Consider the following 19939-nt stretch of genomic DNA (forward strand, 5'->3'; position numbering starts at 1 on the left):
ATGGAAGATCCAAGTAATGTGACAGAATTTGTTTTCTTGGGAATCCTGCAAGGTTGGAAAATGCAGCGAGTGGCCTTTGGTTTCTTCTTAATGCTTTACATCCTGACTATAGTGGGGAACCTGCTCATTTTGGTCACTGTAAATCTCAGTGGCTACCTCACCTCCCCCGTGTACTTCTTTCTCAGCTGTCTGTCTTTGTAGATGTCTGTTACTCCTCCACCACCACCCCGAAGATAATGACTGACTTGTTCATAGAGAGGAAAACCATCTCCTTCCATGGCTGCATGACTCAGCTCTTTGCTGTGCATTTCTTTGGCTGCACAGAGATCTTCCTGCTCACTGTCATGGTCTACGACCGTTATGTGGCCATCTGTCGCCCTTTGCACTATCCAGTCATCATGAGCTGCAGCAAATGCCGGACGTTGGTGTTGGTACTCTGGGTTGGAGCATTTCTGCATTCCATCATTCAGACTCTCCTTACCATCCAGCTGCCTTTCTGTGGGCCCAATGTGATCGAACCGTTATTTCTGTGATGTCCACTCATTGTTGTAGCTTGCCTGCTCTGACACTTAGGCGGTAGGGCTCATGGTGATAGCCAACAGTGGCATGATCTCAGAGATTGCGTTCTCCTGCCTGGCCATCTCCTACTCTGTTATCTTGTTTACTTTGAGGACTCACTCAGTCATCTGAGGGCTGACGCAAGGCTCTCTCAACCTGTGGCTCTCATGTTGTGGCTGTATTGCTGTTCTTTGTCCCCTGCATCTATATGTACATTCGCCCAACCACCACCCTTAAAGCAGATAAACTGGTCACTTTGTTTAATACTGTCATGCCCCTAATGCTAAACCCCTCATATATACCCTTAGGAATGCTGAGGTCAAAAAAGCTATGAGGAAGCTCCGGAGGCAAAAAATGACTTTAAAAGTAATCAGGACAATGTAACACAGAGGTGATAGTCACCACACATTTATTAAGTACTGATTATATCCAAGGACTCTGCAACTTTGAAAGTGTCACAAAAAAATATGCGAGACGTGTTCCCTGACTTCAAATAACCCATAGCTTCTTAAAACTGATGCTTGATAATGTCCACAGCAGCAAAGAATAATTAGCAGAGAAGAACAATTAGCAAATCCATGAATGAAAATTCCTTTTGAGTCTATATTAGTTTTCTTAACATAGGCATTAAAAATAAATAAAGAAAACGGTGTGTTCTCTGGTGATAATCAATACCTCTGAAATTTAAGTGTTCTTGGGAAAGAGAAATACAATTTTTTTTATGACTGATACCTGTTGGTCTGTAATCAAATCATGACCTAACTTAATATGTTAGTGCATTTGTAGTTTAAATTGGAGGAGGGATCATATTTTTGAAACACAGCCATTAGTCTTGGTTGGAGAGTTCATTTAATAACTTTCCTTGTTGATAGTTTTATGAATACAGTACATTCTGCATTATGAGGTTTGTAGATACTGTGCAACATTTTAAACACAACTATTTATTATTAATACCACTAATTGAATACATTTTTATTTGTCAATAAATATTCTTTTCTATGCAGGTATCTAGGTGATCTAGGGGAAAGACTGTTAGGCATGGAGTCCGGAAGACTCATCTGCCTAAGTTCAAATCTGGCCTCAGATACTTATTAGCTGTGGGACTCTAAGTAAGTCATTTAATCCTCTTTGCCTCAGATTTCTCATCTGTAAAACGATCTGAAAAAGAAGCCACTTCAGTATCTCTGTCAAAATAAAACAAAACAAACAACTAACAAAATGGGGTCACGAAGAGTCATATATGACTGAATAACAATTATTTTTTGTAAGTTGACATGGATACAAAGCATGCACTTTATAAAATATTTTCCTCATTACCAGTCAATAAAGTAGTAAGATATTGTTACCCCCATGTTATGAATGAAGAAACTGAGGGAAAAACAAACAAACAAAACAATAACCTCTATCTCCCAGGGTTAACCTTCTCCCCCAATCCCCAAACTTGGGTAAGGTCAGATTTTCCCTGAAAGGCTGCACCAGTAGGACTTGATTGGGAGAAGACAGAAAGTGGGCAGGGCAAAGCTCAAATTGTTCATCTCCCTTGAGGCAGCTTCCTAAAAAACAAACAAACAAACAAACAAAGAACCCTAGGTGGGTTCCATGCCCTGCAATGTGGAAGATGTCTTGAAATCACTGCAATCACCACATCCAGCTCAGTTTGTCCAGAAGAGTTTCTGTGAGGAGAATCCAGGTGGTGGGGTGCATCTATCCAATATCTGTCTATTATATCCTAGTTGAATATCCCTGCTGAATTAACACTAAGCAAACTTCCTTTTGTTAATTGCTCAATGATTAATATGGATCTAAATTTGCCCCAACATCAAACCTGAACCCACTGCATGCTGGCATCAGACTTGCCCCTAATGTACCCATATTGGATAATTTGAAAGAAGTATCTCATTCCCTGCCCCTCATCCTACTCTGCCATCTCTGTCAGTGCCTGAAATCCTCAACTGGCCTTCCATTCTTCTCCAGCTTTTCTTCCTTTGTGTATGCTATGATGTAGCTCTATTCATCTATTTTCTGTTCCTCTCCCAAAATGCTCCATTTCCCACTTTTTTGCAGCATAACTTTCCAATCTCTCCCCTTTGCCTCTGAGGCATCCTTCCATTTATCTTGTTTGTACATAGGATTTGCATGTTTTCTCCCCCATTACAGTGGAAGGTCCTTGAGAACAAGGCTCATTAAAAAAAAAAAACTTTCTTTATACCCCCAGAGTTTAATACAGCATCTTCTAGCCCACAGTAAATAATTGAGTAATAAATGCTTGTTGGCTAGTGTGTTTAACATGATTCTATCCACTGTGCTGTGAAAATACAAAGCTGCCCACAGTACATGTGCACACGCGTGCGTGCACATGCGCACACACACACACAACACATACTTCAAATCACTAACACTATGTGAATGAGTGTAACTGAGTTGTTGGCCTCCAACAAGAGCATCATATGAGCAGCATGAAAACACTGGGAATATGTGGAGGTGGGAATGAAGAGTAATCCAGTGGATTGAGTGCCAGGTCTAGAGTCAGGAAGACATCCTCCAGAGCTCAAATCTGGCCTCAGACACTAGCCTTGTGACCATGGGCAAGTCACTCAGCCCTGTTGTCCTCACTTTCCTCATTTGTAAAATGAGCTGGAGAAGGAAGTTGCAAACTACTCTAGTTTGCTAAGAAAACTCCAAATTGGGTCACTAAGAGTCAGACACAACTGAAAAACGACTGAACAACGGAATGGTTAACATTTAAACAATCATTTACAACTTGCAAAACATTTAACAGACATTAGGCCATTTGGTCTTCACAAAAACCCCATAAAAGGAAGGAGAATATCTGACATTAGTCCCATTCAACAGCTGAATAAATGATGTTCTGAGAGGCTGTGTCACTTGCCCAATGTCAGCCAGCTAATAAGTGGTAGAGGTGGAATTTGAATCTCTAACTCCTGATGCTGAGCCTCGTGTTCCTTCCCTTATTCTGTGTTGTGTCCTTTAAAATAGCCCCTATTTCTATAATAGGTTAAGGTCTACTAGCGCTTTCCTCTTAACAATGTCAGATAGACAAGGTGATCACTGCACCTGAAGAAACAGAGGCTTGCTGAAGTTCATTGGTGAAGCACCCAGTGTCAGAGCTAATACCTGAGTCCAGCTTTCCTGTCTCCGCATTCTCAGAACTATTCAATGTGGCTTCCAATCTCGTGGGCAGGGACTCCCTAAGACTCCAAAATCCAAGACTCCCATGTAGGATTCCTATTTCATCTGCCAGTGGGGAATAAGAGCCATCCCTTAATTGATAAATTGCTGGAGGATATGAACAGGAAGTTTGCAGAATAATACATCATAACTATAACCATATGAAAAACGCTCTAAATTACTATTGATTGTTGAAATGGAAATTAAAACAATTCTTAAGTACTCCACACTATCAGAAATGACAAATGCTGGAATGGATGAATGAAAAAGATGCACTATTGATTAGTGTAGTTATGAACTGGTTTAACCATTATAGAGATTTGGCTACAAATGGCTACAAAGCTGTCCATATCGTTTACGCAGCAATGCAAACTACATGGTCTGTAACCCAAAGCGATCAAAGTAAAAGGACACAAAAACATTTATAGCAACTTTTGATGGTAACAATGACTCATAAATTAAGGGGATAGCCCTCAATTGGAAAATGGACAAATAGCTTCTGGCATGTGATTATGATGCAGTATTATTGTGCTATGAAATGACAAAGGGGGATGGTTTCAGAAAAAAAAAAAACATAGAAAGACCTCTATGAACAGATGCAAAGTTAAGTGAACTGGACAATTAACAGCAATTTTGTAATGATGATCAACCTTGAAAGACTTAGCTACTCTGATTGATATAATGATATAAGAAAATTTCAAAAGACTCATGGTTAAAAAAAAATAATGCTCCCCATCTCTAGAAAAGAACTGATAAACTCTGAGTGCAAATACATATATAATTTTCTAGTTTTATTTTTCTGGTATCATGGGGCTAATATGAAAATGTTTTGCATAATTTCATATGTAAAATTCATAGGTTGCTTGTTTTCTCAGTGGGTGGTGGAGGGGCAAGAGGAAGGGAATTTGGAACTCCATTTTGAAAGGTTAAAAACAAAAATAAATATTTTTTAAATTTAATACTCAACATGGTAGTGCTATGTAATATTGCAACCATTCTGATGATTTTACTTTAAAGTTTAATAGAAGTGTTGTTGTTGTTTTAAACTTGGCTTAAAATGGAATATTGGAAATCTGCCAGGGCACATTGTCAAATAAGATGATCTGGGCTATTTCTTTGGCGAACCTTTTTGACTGGGGAGGTTAGTAGTACCCATGAGAGCTTTAGAGCAAGTGTGGCTAGGCTGGGTCCTGGGAGAGACAATTTGACATTATCATGAGGAAAATTCGGGGAGGAGGGAGTTGCATTGATGGCGGGAGGAGTGGTCAGAGGGAAGGTGGTTCTTCCGGTGCTACAGCAAACCCTTGCCCTTTATCTAGTCTCAGAGATGGAAAATGACAAGCTCTCTGCATCCAACGCAGCAGAGAATCTTCCGGAACCTTTGAATCGAGTATCCTTGAAATCACCACTGCCAGCACCTGGAAATGGGCAGAGGAGTGATGACGTGAAGCAGATTAATTAGGAGAGCGCACTGTTCTCAGCAGTAGGTACTTTAAATGAATCTTTCGGTTCCGTTCAGTTCAGTAATCTTCAGTTCCAATCTTGAAAGGTTTAATCAGTAGAAATTGAAGCTTTTCCCCCTATTCAAACAAATAATACAAAATGTTTACTTTCTATTATTTCAGATATTGAGTTATTGAGATATGTCTGTCTTTCTTTCTGCCTCTGTCTTTCTCCCTCCCTTTGACCTTTTTATTTTTTATTTTATTTTTTGGTTGTTTTAAGTGATGTAGAGGCAGCACACCGTACTGAGAATCAGGAGGTTTGGTTGTATTATCCATTAACTGTATGACTTGTGTGAGTGTGTGTGTGTGGGGTATGACACTTCCATTCTCTGGGCCAGTTTACTCACTTATAAAGTGAACATATTGAATTCAGTGACCTCTGAAGCCTCCTGCAGAGTAGATGTTTTGAGCTTCCAAGTATCCTGGAGAGACCCTTGAACTTGGAGTCATGAGACCTGTGTCCAAACCTCAACTTTGATATTAATTAGTTAATTAGCAAGTAACTTTGACTCTCTAAACCTTACTAGACCAGATAATGACTTGCTGGAGATGTTGCAGAAGGAGGGAAGGACACAAGCATTTATTAAGTGCCTACTGCATGCCGGGCACTGTGCTAGGTTCTCTACAAATATCATTGCATTAGATCTTCACAACTACCCTTTGGAGTAGATACTAGTTTTTATCTCAAATTTAGAGTGGAAGAAACTGGGCAGAGGTTAAGTAAATAGCCCCATAGTAAGTGTATGAGTTTTGATTTGAATTCAAGTCTTCCTGATTATAAGGCTGTCTCAAGAAAGGATCCTTATGTCATTCCAGTTTGGATAAGATGACCGCTGAGATCCTGTTAAGCTCTGGGATACTCTGAGCAAAACTACCTCCCTAAGGTAAGTAAACTCCTGTTTCTGTCTTTCTAATGCTTGTACACAGTTCTGGTGGACCCCCCCCCCCACACACTTCCTTTAAATAATCTGTATTCCAGATTGAGCAGCTCCGTTTCCTTCAGCTAATCCTCATGTGTCAGGGTGTTGAGGACTTTCACCAACCTGGTTGCCAACCTCTGGATCCCCTCCAGTTTAACATCGTCCTTCCTAAAATTTCAGGCCTCAAAAGACTCCTGAGGTCTTCCCAGGAAAGAGTAAAGCAAGAGTAGTTAAATCTGGGCACTATTTCTCTCAAGACAAGCCTAAGATTAGGGGCAGCTAGGTGGTGCAGTGGATAGAGTCCCAGCCCTGGAGTCAGGAGGACCTGAATTCAAATCGGACCTAAGATACATGATACTCACTAGCTGTGTGACCCTGGGCAAGTCACTTAACCCCAATTGCCTCACCGAAAAAAAAAAAAAAAAAAGAAAGACGGCCTAAGATTGTATTGCCTTGTTGGAATGCCAGCTCTCATTACTGACTCATACTAAACTTCCAGTAACAAACTTCCAGCCTTCCCCATCATTGCCACCAATGCTAACTAGTCCCAATTTCTTTTTACACTAACTTTTTTTTTTAATCCAAGTTTTTATGACCTTCAGAGTTTTAAACGAAAAAAAAAGACTGGTTGATTGGGGAATCTTATGAGCATCTTGTTTTAAAAATCTTCTGATGACTGAATTCCAGGAAAATGGGTTTCTTTAGTAACCCCATATGTACTTTATATAATGGCTTTAAAAACATTGTGCTGAAAAGGTGTCCATAGATTTGAGCAGGGGGTTGGTGCCTGGTAGGGGGACCTGGATTTGGTGCAATTCAGTCTTAACAGTAACCTGTAAACAAATAAAACCCCGGAAAATTCACGTCATCCGCGGAGAGGGTGGGTGGGTTGGGGCTTTTAAAGCTGAGGAATTTTTAAGTCATTTGAACTGGAGATATTAATTACCAGACTGATATGTTTCCCTCTTTTATTGGGCCAGCTATGTATTTTTTTTTTCCTTTTGAGAGGGTTTCAGGAAAATGGAGCCCACTACAAATGCACAAAAAACTTTCATTTTGTGAATTGCTTTCACTTTTCAGTCTTCTTTCTTTCTTTCTTTCTTTCTTTCTTTCTTTCTTTCTTTCTTTCTTTCTTTCTTTCTTTCTTTCTTTTTCTTTCTTTCCTTCCTTCCTTCCTTCCTTCCTTCCTCTCTTCCTTTCTTCCTGTTTTCCTGTCTTCCTTCCTTCTTTCCTCTATATCTCTCTCTTTCTCTGTGTCTCTGTCTCTGTCTGATGGTGCCTATTTCTCTCTCTCTGTCTCTTTCTCACACACACACACATACACACACACACACACACACACAGAGGGTGGTAAATATTTCAGTTGCTCTGACCCCCTGAACAGTGTGATACATTATGGTGGATTAGAATATGAGATTTGTGGGGAAATGGGGGAGTTAGAGAAAGGGGAGAATTGTAAGGTTTTTTTTTTTGGTGGGGGGGATGGGAGGAAGAGGAGGCAATAAGACTTGAAGAACTTTTATAGAGGGTGTTGTCTCTTGTTCTGCTGCTGCCACTGACCTGGCTTGGGCACCAGTGAGGATAAAAGGGCAGGCATTGGACTAGATGACCTTAAAATCTCCTTTTATTTCCTCACCCTCTGCTGTGCAGATGCTTATTGGAGCCTTGAGAGATGGGCTCAGGTCCCCGTTCTGATAATTCCACCCTGAATGACCCTGGACAAGTCAATACTACTCTTTGGGAGTCAGTTTCCTCAACTGTAAAATGAAGGGTCACATTAAATGTTATGTTCAGTTCCTTGCTCTAAATTCCTAATATCTGTGTGACCAGGGCTAAAATAAAGAGAATGGGAAATTAAAAAAAAAAGTTTCCCTGTATAATCTCAACTAGGCCAGTTTTTCTCCTTGCTCCTTGCCTTTTCCCACCTCTCAAGTATCCTTAATCTTTCCATGGATTGTCTGGGATTAGAACCAAATAGAAACACTTTATTTATCTGTCTCTTGTGGCAGAGGTGGTCAGTGCAATTATCTGGGTCCCCTATTTTAGACTCTCTAGTCTTGTCTTAGCCCTATTAGTCTGTTCCCTTTTAGACCCAAACCAAAAAGGGGTCATATTTAATTAATTGTGGGATAGTGGAAAGAACACTGGGTTTGGCATCATAAGACCCGTTTTCCCACCAGGACTTGCTACCTATTGTATACCAGTTCAAATAACCTCACCTCTCAAAGTCTCAATTTCTTCATCTGTGAAATGTGGATAATATTCTCACTACTAAACTCACAAGGCTGTGGTTGGACTCTACTACTCCCCAGCTCACAGGTGAGCAAATAGCTTTTCTGAAAATTAAAGCACTAGAATAATGTGAGGTATCATTTTTGTTTTTCCTCCTGTGTGTACTGAGGCAAGCCAGTCCTCCTCTGCAGGTCCCTGTATTCTCAGCTGAGGTAATATGGTATAGCAGAGGCCAAATGACAGAATGAAGATGGTGCTGAGCTCTCCAATCAAACAAGCATTTATCAGCTGCCTCCCACGGGCATGCCACTAAGATGTGGATAAGTGAATTAGGTTCAGAGGAAACAGCTTTAATGAAAAGTCAGAGAACTTTAGAACTTTTAGTTTGGACTAGCATAGTGTCTAGAATAGGAAATTCGAAGCTAGGAGATTAGAATTGGTGGCATGTAATGGAAAGAAAGGTGAGCTTTCAATAAGAAGAGCCCTGATTCTTACACTTGCATGAGCAAAGACAAGTTATTTGCTTTTTTCTTGTGTCTCATTTTGCAAAACAGTGGTGGTGGTGGTGATGGTGATGATGATGATGGTGATGATGATACCTGTAGTTCCTGCCCAATGCAATCTAGACCCTGAGAAATAAAGACAGAGGCCCTAGCTTGGGAACAGTCCCTGCTTTCTCCTAAATACATTTGAATTTATATGCTCCAGATTTATGAAGCCAAAGTAAGAAAACGGATGGAAAGTACTTTGCAAAACTTAAAGGATAATACCACTGTAATCTTTTATTTTATTCATGTTCCCAGGGTTCACTTCTGCATAGCTGACAAAAGTGGGGACACCAGTAATAGGATTTGTAAAAGAGACATTTACAAAAAAGGAAAAAAGATTTAGAAAAAAAATGAATTAGGTATACTTGTGCTTCAGAAGTGCGAAACACTGAGTCAGAGAACCTAGAGTCAAATCCTTTGTGAACTTGGGCAACTCATTTAATGTTTCTGTACCTTTTTTTCATGTATGAAATGTTAATGGATGATATTAACGCAATTATTTGGACAGACTTTTGGATATGTATAAAAGTATACATATATATACATTATATATAATGTGTGTATTGTAGCATATGTGTGTATGTTTATATACATACAGATATATGCTATATTTGATTCTTATAATAAATGGCTTAAGTAGATGCTATTCTTATATCTATTACCTCAATTTATAACATGGGTAATGGAGGCTCAGGAAGTAATATCAAGTGATGTTGAATAAGATGATGCCTAAAGCTTTACATCTATGATATCATGATGTACATTATTCAGGGGTTGGGAACCTGCGGCCTTGAGGGTACATGTGACCCTCTAGGTCCTCAAGTGTGGCCCTTTGACTGAATTGTTCTGTTAAGTTTGAATTCAGTCAAAGAGGCACACTTGAGGACCTAGAAGGCCACATCTAGCCCTCAAGGCTACAGGTTTCATGCCCTGCATTGCATTGTAGGGATCAGGGAACTCGGGCTCTGAGGGCTGGGTGGAGACAGTACACTAAATCTTTCCCAAGATTGTCACTGATGGATAAAGTATAGGCAGGCAAAAAAGTGTGCGTGTGTGTGTGTGTGTGTGTGTGTGTGTGTGTGTGAGAGAGAGAGAGAGAGAGAGAGAGAGACAGAAAGAGACAAAGACAGAGAGAAGGGGAGAGGGGGGTTCATGCAATGCGCTTCGTAGTGTACATTAATACTGCTACCTACTCTCTCTCTCTGTGTGATCTTCATGACGTCATGTTTTGTTATATATAAAATGGTGCTATAAAGTTAAGATTCCTTCTACACCTAAATCCTTATAAAAACAATGCACATTTCTATTGCACTTTAGGCTTTACAAAGTCCTTTCATCATATAATTGTGTGAGATAAATTGTTCAAATATTGTTATCGACATTTAAAAAACAAACTAAAAAGGAAATTCTACAGATTTGGAAAATTATGTTAGGTCCCAAGCTATGTGTTAGGTACGTGGAAAAGTTAGTGACTTTATGCAAATATACATTTAGTTTTAAGTAAATGTCAAAAATGCCTGAGAGGAAAAAGAAAAAGAATTTGATATTAATTAGGGCTGTATTTATCACCTACTGTAGAGAATTCATTTAGACTGAATCCAATGACTCCTCCAGCCCTTTTGTTTGACTCATGATCACCTGGGAAGGCTGTAAGAAACACTGTTCGGGGGCAGCTAGGTGGCGCAGTGGATAGAGCACTGGTGCTGGAGTCAGGAGGACCTGAGTTCTCTTAACCCCAATTGCTTCCCCCCCCCCCAAAAAAGAAACACTATTTGGTTACCCACCCAATAGAATGTCGGAGCGAGAGCCTGCCCAGTTCCTTTCTTTGTAAGATGAGACCCTGTCAGACAGTGAAGAACTATGCACAGATTGACACTGTTAGGGGTATCTTTAGTTTTTTTGTTTTGTTTTGTTTTGTTTTTCTCTCCCTTAATTGTGAGTCAAAACAAATGGTCTTTTCACTTGTTCCCAAAGAGACTCTCCAAGATAGCCAGGGCCACATGCAATGAAAAAAACAAAATGATGGAATGTCATTTAGAGTCAAGTGGAAAAATTATTCTTATATGGCCTGTCAGGAGGATTTTAATACTGGGTAATGAAAAAAGCAAAACAGAAACAATTTTTGGATATGTGATGGTAGAATTGATTTTAGTATAAGATCACAAAGGTCAATAGAAGAAACATTGGTTTGGGAGTTAGGGCACCTGGAGTCAAATGCCACTTCTGATGTTTATTACCTATGTGACCTTGGTCATGTCATTTAACTTTTCTGGGCCTGAGGTCCCTTCCAGTGATTGACATAGACTCCTTGCGTCCAAAATTCCGCTGAATATCATATGCTAACTGTTCAGACTATAAATTTCCTAAAGAATCTTTATAATATTGTAATAAATTTTTTTAAACTTTGTGTGTGCATATATACATACATACACACACATATATGTATATATGCATATATAAACAGCTGTAAATATGTTTGTGTATAAATATGGGTACATAATCATACACATCTGCACATATCTACTTGCATATATTATTGATAATATAACATTATTCAATTGTATGTCACATATAATATAATATAAAATTATAAATAATAAAATGCAATTATAATATAATATTATATGGATATAATTAATATAATGTTCATACAATAATAAATATGTAAATAATATAACAGATAATTAAATAATACTAACATAATTATATATTTTGTATAGTACATTATATATGTATATATTTCCCATTACCTATATATAATGGGATACTCCATCCCACACAGTTCCTTTCTTTGATACCCAGTACTGTATTACTTTTTTTCTAAAACCATCACTTTGTTCTGTAATACTCACATAGGGATGATGCATTTACAAGTGGAAGGAACTTCAGAGATCATATAATGTAATTGTCTCATTTTCGCATGAACAAACTGATACCCAAATGGAGACATAGCTGGCCTAGATGGCAAGTAGTAGAGCCAGGATTCACCTCTCCCTTACCTTTTGACTCCAAATCCGGGACACAGTCAGCTGCATCCTCCCCCTCCCCATTTAACAAGAAAAAAAATTGAAAAAAAATAAACATTTATTCTGTCATTCTTTGGGGAATTTGGCAAAATCATTTTGGCTCCCAGAGGTTTCTTATGTGAAATAAATGCAAAGTGTCAGTAGTAAGAGCGACATTTATTTTTGCAGACTTCATGCACTGCTCATCTTGACATTGAATACATCCATGGAGAATGAAAGGAATGTGACAGAATTTATTCTGTTTGGGCTCACTCAGGACCCTAGTTTGGAGAAAATTGTTTTTGTCATGTTTTTCATCATCTACGTTATAACCCTGGTGGGTAACCTGCTTATTGTGATCACCATCATTTCCAGCCAAACTCTGGGCTCCCCTATGTATTTTTTCTTGCTTTCTTATCCTTCATAGATGCCTGTTATTCCTCTGTTACAGCCCCTAAAATAATTGTCCACTCAGTGTCTGCAAGCAAAACTATCTCCTATGAAGGCTGCATGACCCAGCTCTTTACAGAACACTTCTTTGGGGGTTCAGAAATCATTCTGCTTACAGTCATGGCCTATGACCGCTATGTGGCCATCTGCAAGCCTCTGCACTATATGGCCATCATGAGCCGCCGTTGGTGCGTTCTCCTTGTCATGGTGGCCTGGACAGGAGGCTTTCTTCATGCCCTCATCCAGCTCCTTTTCACCTTCCAGTTGCCCTTCTGTGGCCCCAATGTTGTTGATCATTTCATGTGTGACCTGTACCCATTGCTCAAACTGGCCTGCACAGAGACCCATGTCCTGGCTCTGCTGGTGGCTGCCAACAGTGGGGCCATCTGCATGCTAAACTTCCTCATGCTGCTTGTTTCCTACACAGTCATCCTGCGGTCTCTGAAGTCCCACAGCGCTGAGGGGCGACGTAAACTTTGTCTACCTGCGGCTCTCACATCACGGTGGTTGTTCTATTTTTTGTACCCTGCATTTTCATGTACATGCGTCCTCTGACTTTCTTCCCCATTGACAAAACTGTAGCCATATTTTATACTCTCATCACCCCCATGCTATACCCTTTAATCTATTCTCTGAGAAACAAGGAAGTCAAAAATGCCATGAGGAAGCTCTGGATCAAAAGGGTGACATCTGTCAACTAATAGATGCCCTGACATGAAACAAAATTGTGGATATGAATTGAACAGGACAAAAAGGAGAGATTTTGCTGACAGTCTGTGGAGAAATGTTCAATGAAATTAATAGCTGATATTACCCAAGCATTTATCAAATGCTTATGGTGTGCTAGGCATTGTGCTAACCATTGAGGACACAAGGGGTGAAGGAGTGGGCATTGGAAAGGCAAAACATTCCCTACTCTCAGGGAGTATTCTAATGGGGGGAGAGACCAGCTGTACAAATTTATGTACATACAAGATACATACAGAGTACATGGAGTTGATCTGAAAGGGTTGTCATTAATAGGAGGATGTGATGGTGATAAGGGATAGAGCAGCACCAGGAAAGCTTAGATGTCTTGAAGAAAGTGGGTTTTTGAATGAGTATTGAAGGAAGTCAGGGAAAGTAATAAGCAGAGGTGAGGAGGCAGAGAATTCCAACTTTGGGGGAGAGAGGAAAGTCATATTCAATGAATCACAAAAGGTCTAGTGTAGCCAAATTAGACAGTTCATAGAGGAGAGTAAGAGATAAGAATATTTGAAGATTAGCAACACACAAAGTTATGAAGACCTTCAGATTGCAAACAGGAAATTTATGTCCTAGATATGATGGGGAGGTGTCATTGCAGATTTGTGAGGTGAGAATAAAATGATCCAACCTCCACTTCTGAAACATCTCCTTAGCTGAATGGAAGATGGAAGGGAATTAAGTTAGGAAGACAAATAGAATGAATGGCATTGCAACTTGACAGCAAAAAAGAGGAAAAGAATCCATATGTAAAAAGAAAAAAAGAGATATTTATAGTGTCACTTGTTGAAGTAGCAAAGAACGTGGAAACAAAGGGGAACTTCTATAGGAGACCTTTACACTTTGAAATCATGAGTGAAAGAGAGAAACCCTGCTTCCAGGGCATGAGTAAACTGGTTTCTGTCAGTGCCTGAATCCGACCTCCATATCTCTACCTTGATGTTACTCAGTCTCCTATCCGGGTCATCTCTGTAGTCTTAATATATGAATTAACTTATCTTAAATTTTAATCCACGGTAGAAACATAATTCAAATAATGAATTCCTATTAAAACAAAAAAAAATAGGGAATAGATGCATAAATGGTATAAGAATGTAATGGAATACTACTGTACCATGAGAAATGACAAAAGGGTTGGTTTACAGAAAGATGGGAAGACTTACGTGAACTCATAAAAAACGAAGTGAGCAAAACCAAGAGAAATAGAATAACAAAAATATGGTGAGGATGAGAAACATTGAAAGACTTAAGAATTTTGACCAACATAAAGCTTAACCATGATTCCAGAGGAATAATGATGATGAGGATGATGATGATGGTGATGGTGATGGTAATGTTAATAAAAATGATATAGACAATGATGATGTTAAAAATAATAATAACAGTAATAATAATAGTAGCTGTCATTTATGTACTGCTTTAAGGTTGGAGATGCTGGAGAGAGAAATCATAGGTTTTAATTAATTAAAACATAAAACATTTTTAAAAATAATTTCATAAAATCTGTCTAGGTAAGTTGTAATGACTGCAAAGCTAAGAGAAAGTATTGGAGATGTTGTGTAGTTAGAACAAGATTTGGCATTAGATTTGATCTATGGGATCAGTGAGAGTGAGAGCCGAGGATAACACCTGCCTAGATGAGCCTTGGTGACTGGGAGGTTGACAGTGCACTCCACAAGGATAGGGATGTTTTGAAGCTGATAGAGTTTGAGGGAAAAGATAATAAATTCTATTCAGGATATATTGAATTTAAGATACTTATAAGACATCCATCCAGTTGGAGATTTATGACTATAGCTCATTAAAAAGAGGTAAGGGCTGGATATATAGATATGGGGATCAGTTACATAGATTATAATAATTGAACCAGTGGGAGTTGAAAAGATTACCAAATGAGATAACATAGAGTGAAAAGAAAATATGGCCAGGAGGAAGTAATTGGGTGTTGTTACTGATGAGCTGTTTCCAACTTTTCATGTCCTCAACTGAGGTTTTCTTGGAAAAGATACTGGAGTTGTTTGCCATTTCATTCTCTAGCTCATTGGATAATTGAGGAAAGTAAGACAAACAACGGTAAGTGACTTGCCTAGGGTCACACAGCTAGTAAGTGTCTGAGGCTGGATTTGAAAGCACAAATATAAGTCTTCCTGCCTCCAGGCTAGTACTTTATTCGCTGTGCCACCTAGCTGCCCGGAATTAGGGAATACACATGATTAAAGGGGCTGGTAGAGTTGAAAATCAGCAAAGTAGATGAGAAGTAGTCAGAAAGGTAGAAGGAGAAGCAGGAGGGAGCAGTGCCATCAGAACCTAGAGAGAAGATCAAGAAGGCTATGACCAGCAATCATGTCAAATGCTTTTGAGAGGTCAAGGAAGATCAGGATGGAAAAAAGGTAATTGAATCTGGCAATTCAATTAAATTACCAAATTCACCAAATTAAACCAAATAACCAAATTAAAGGATTTGGAGAAGACAGCTTTAATTGAGTGATGAGTTCAAATGCATGTTGCAGAGGCTTTATAATTCAATTCATTTCAATAAACATTGATTAAGCAGCTACAATGTGCCAGGCATTGGCCTAAGCAGCAGAGTTATAAATGGAGCTGTATCTCCTCACTTTGCACCTTTGTGTATACCCTGCTTACTCCTAGATTCCACCCCTCCCTCACCTCTACTTCTTTGAATAGCTAGTTTTCTTTGATGCTCAGCTTAAACATTTTCTCCTACATAAAACCTTCTGTTATTTCCCTAGATGCATGCAACTTCCCTGAAAAATTCTATTGTATGCACTTTGTATATATTTTATGCCTTCTGTATGTGTGTATATTGTCCAATGAAGCTAGAAATTAAGTACACTGAGGACAGAAATGATTTAATTATTGTATTTGTATCTACTGAGATATAGGTGCATAGATCTTGGCATATATCAGGCCATGATTACTGATATGTAAATATATGTAAATTGGTTAATTGATAACTGTAAAAAGTTTTGATTTTTTTATTTTTAGTAGAGTCAATTTAATGAACTATCCTTTATAACAAATAGAGGCAGGTAGGCCACCATATCAAAGAGGAAGAGGAAGAAGAAGAAGAAGAAGAAGAAGAAGAAGAAGAAGAAGAAGAAGAAGAAGAAGAAGAAGAAGAAGAAGAAGAAGATAAAGAAGAAGAAGAAGAAGAAGGAGAAGAGGAAGAAGAAGGAGGAGGAGGAGGAGGAAGAGAAGAAGAGAAAGAAGAAAAGAAAGAGTGACACATATCACATACATGTACATACACATTTATATACATATATAGATATGTGTATGCATATATATATGTGTGTTGATAAGAAATAGATTGATCAATATAAAGATATAGTTTTCCCCTGCATTAAAACGTAATCTCCTTGAAGACAAGAGGACAGGCAACAGTTTTGTTTTTTTTCTTTGTATCTCCAGTTTATAGAATATTTCCTGGCATCATAAGCATTTTATAAACATTTCATTGAATAATTCATTGATCTAGTTAAATTTCATCTCCATTGCCAAAATAAATTAACTACAAATATTAACATTCCTGGTTATGGGTCTAGTAACACATGCATAAATGTCAAATTATGCTATAATCTTAGATTATAATTTCATTCTATCAGACTACTGACAAATATTCCTATCTTAGCCTATCCATGAACTTATGTAGGGCTTTAGAATAAATTCATTTCTGCCCTATATCCCTACTTACCCCAGCAAGAAATCCTTTGTAAACCTATCCATATCTTTCTTTTCTCATTTTCCAACAGTGTCTTAAGTTCCTGATAGTAATAATTTTTCAAATTTACTTAGAATCTGTTAAAAATCACAGGTTTCTTTCCTTGAAAACTTTAATTGATCACTATTTTGTTGTAAGTAGCCACATGAACTATAGATTAAATTTTAGGTGCAACTTGACATTCTCTGACAGTCACTCATAAAAGATAAACAAGGAAAAAAAGTTCTGCATGATCAAAAGAAACATTTAAAATGCTGAGTTGTTCATTGGCATATATGTCTTTATTTGTATATACACACATGCATACATGTATACACACACCAATATGCATATATATGTATGTATATGCATATATAATGGGAAGTGGTGTTATAGGTATATTTTATTCTGTATTTTATTTATTACCTGAAGTTAAAATTACTCTATCTTACCTCTTATTTTCTTCCTCACCCATGAAGCTCAATTTCCCAACTCTGTGCCTTTACACTATCTATTCTGTATGGTTGAAATTTTCTACCTGTTTGCATTCATGTCTTGGTATCATTGGCTTACTTCAAGATTCAGATCAAATATTACTTTTTTTGTTGGGAACTTTCCTGGTCCCCCAGATTTCTGATGCCTTCTTTTCTAATCTAAAGTTACCTTCTCTCTACTCTGTATTATGTATGTGTGTATATGTATATATGGGTCTATATATAGTATGTGTCTATATGCATATACTCATACATATACATATATGTACATATACACACATGTGTGTATGTGTATGTGTTTATGAACATATATACACACAGATAGATAGATAGATAGATAGATAGATAGATAGATAGATAGATAGATAGATAGATAAATAGACAGTCAGTTGTCTCACCCATTAGAATAAAAGTTTGATAACAGGCACTATTTTTTATTTTCTTTTCTTTTTATCTCCAGTATGGAGAAAACTTCTTGGCATGATAAGTATTTAACAAACCTTTCATTGAATGATTGATTGATCTATTTTAATGCCATCATTTTTTTTTTTTTTGGATGAGGCAAATGATGTCATGGGAATTAAGCAACTTGCTTGGGTCACTGAGGCTGGCTTGGAACACAGGTATTCTGACTGTAGAGTTAACATTCTCTCCCCATATCACTCTGCTTCTGTGGGTAATGCAGTGTCATCTTCTTTATTGTTATAAATGTGTGCCATATATTCATAGATTAAACATTATTGTCCCTTTAAGGTACTTCCCTTTCAGATGGGGCAATATCATACTAAAAGTTGCAGAGGAAATGGTTTTGCATAAATGAAAAAACAAGTCAATTGGCAGAGGATATGCAATATTGCCCCTTTCATAGATGAACAAAATGATTTGTGAAACGGGAAGAAAAGAACTTTGGTTTACAGCTTGGGAAATTAAGGTTTAGATATAATCTCTGATCCTCTGTTTCCCTATTTATAAAATGAAAAGTAAGAACCATTTTGCTATTAACTTCAGGGTGAAATTGTGAGGAAAATGTTCTCAAAAGTTTTAAATGTATAGATATAAGAGTTGATCTTTTTATCATAAATCATAAAGCCCAACCCTTCGTTTCACATTTCATGAAAAATTTCAAAAATCATTCTTACACAGTGAAATTTATTTCTTACTTGAAGACATACTTTGGCTCCAGAGCTTCCTCATAGCATTTTTTACCTCTGCATTTCTCAGGGTATAGATCAGGGGATGTAACATGGGGGCCACCAGAGTATAAAATACAGTCACAGCTTTATCTATGGGCAGAATGACCACAGGCCTCAGATACACAAATATACAAGGCACAAAAAATAAGATAACAACAGTGATGTGAGAGATACATGTTGAGAGGGCTTTGTGTCTCCCTTCAAGACTAGGAGTCTTCAGGGAATTAAAAATGACAGCATAGGAAGCCATCAAAAGGAGAAAGTTTAACAGACAGATCAAGCCACTATTTGCTGCAACAAATAGGCCAAGATTATTGGTGTCTATGCAGACAAGTTTGAGTAAAGGATTCAAGTCACACATAAAGTGATCTATGACATTGGGTCCACAGAAAGGCAACCAGACTGTGAAGAGAAGTTGTATTATTGCATGGAGAAAGCCCCCAGCCCAGGCTACTCCAACCAGAAGGCCACAGAGCCTCTGGCTCATAATTGTGGCATAATGCAGAGGTTTGCAGATGGCTACGTATCGGTCATAGGCCATGACTGTTAGCAGGATGATCTCAGCCCCACCAAAGAAATGTTCCGCAAAGAGTTGGGTCATGCAGCCATTGAAGGAGATGGTTTTCTTCTCAGACAGTGAGTCAACTATCAGTTTGGGGGCCATGGAAGAAGAGCAAAGACCATCTATGATGGACAAGAAAGACAAGAAGAAATACATGGGGGAGTTCAGAGCTTGGCTGGTGGTGACAGTGACCACAATAAGCAAGTTACCCACCAAAGTTACCAAGTAGATGAGTAAGAACACCATGAATATTACTTTCTGCATCTTTGGATTCTGTGTAAGTCCCAATAGGATGAATTCAGTCACGTTGTTTTCAATTTCCATTTATACTGTCAAAACAGTATGGAACTGAGGGGAAGAGATGTTGTTTTACCTACAAAGAAGATGACAGAATCATAACGGGTTGTCCCCAAACTCTGAATAGATGATCATCCACCCTCTTCTTGAATATATTGATCCATTGATTCATTTATTCAAAATTATCACGTACTTTTTAAACATCTACTGTTTGCTTATCACTGTGTTGGAACTAGACACTCAAAAGATTCCATTTTTATTGGTTGCCTATTAGATCATTCCATCACCCTGCTGGAAGGCAGCCCCTGAAATGCTGGGCTGCTAGAAGAGGTACAGCTCTCAAAAGATTATTGGTGAAAGTGCTTCTGGCACTTTGGCATTGTCTGTGAGCAAAAATTATACTAATGATCCTGACAGTCAAAATATGTTTTCCCTTATTCACCTAAGATCTGCCATCTATCTTCCTTTAATATATTTCCAATTGATAGTCTTAATCACTATTTTTATCGAAATCTCTGGAT

The 19939-nt window shown here is 38.2% G+C and overlaps 2 protein-coding genes and 1 pseudogene across 2 annotated transcripts; 2 read left to right on the forward strand and 1 right to left on the reverse strand.

Moving 5' to 3' along the window:
• On the forward strand, nucleotides 1–942 carry LOC110223978 (olfactory receptor 4S1-like; annotated as a pseudogene).
• An 11241-nt stretch (nucleotides 943–12183) lies between these two features.
• LOC110224023 (olfactory receptor 4C46-like) lies at nucleotides 12184–13108 on the forward strand. The gene is given in 3 exon segments (XM_021009818.2): nucleotides 12184–12361; nucleotides 12364–12879; nucleotides 12882–13108. Coding segments are annotated over 3 exon segments (921 nt in total).
• A 5407-nt stretch (nucleotides 13109–18515) lies between these two features.
• LOC110224021 (olfactory receptor 4C12-like) lies at nucleotides 18516–19445 on the reverse strand. The gene has a single exon (XM_021009816.1). It carries the CDS (start codon nucleotides 19443–19445, stop codon nucleotides 18516–18518), a length of 930 nt encoding a protein of 309 aa, XP_020865475.1.
• Between the last annotated feature and the right edge of the window lie 494 nt (nucleotides 19446–19939).

Source organism: Phascolarctos cinereus, unplaced genomic scaffold (genome assembly GCF_003287225.1).
Source record: "Phascolarctos cinereus isolate Bilbo 61053 unplaced genomic scaffold, phaCin_HiC Scaffold_9;HRSCAF=440, whole genome shotgun sequence".
Lineage (NCBI taxonomy): Eukaryota > Metazoa > Chordata > Mammalia > Diprotodontia > Phascolarctidae > Phascolarctos > Phascolarctos cinereus.

Bases quoted from the DNA above. Each gene is read 5' to 3' on its own strand.
- LOC110224021 (XM_021009816.1), bottom strand. From the start codon at position 19,445: ATGGAAATTGAAAACAACGTGACTGAATTCATCCTATTGGGACTTACA.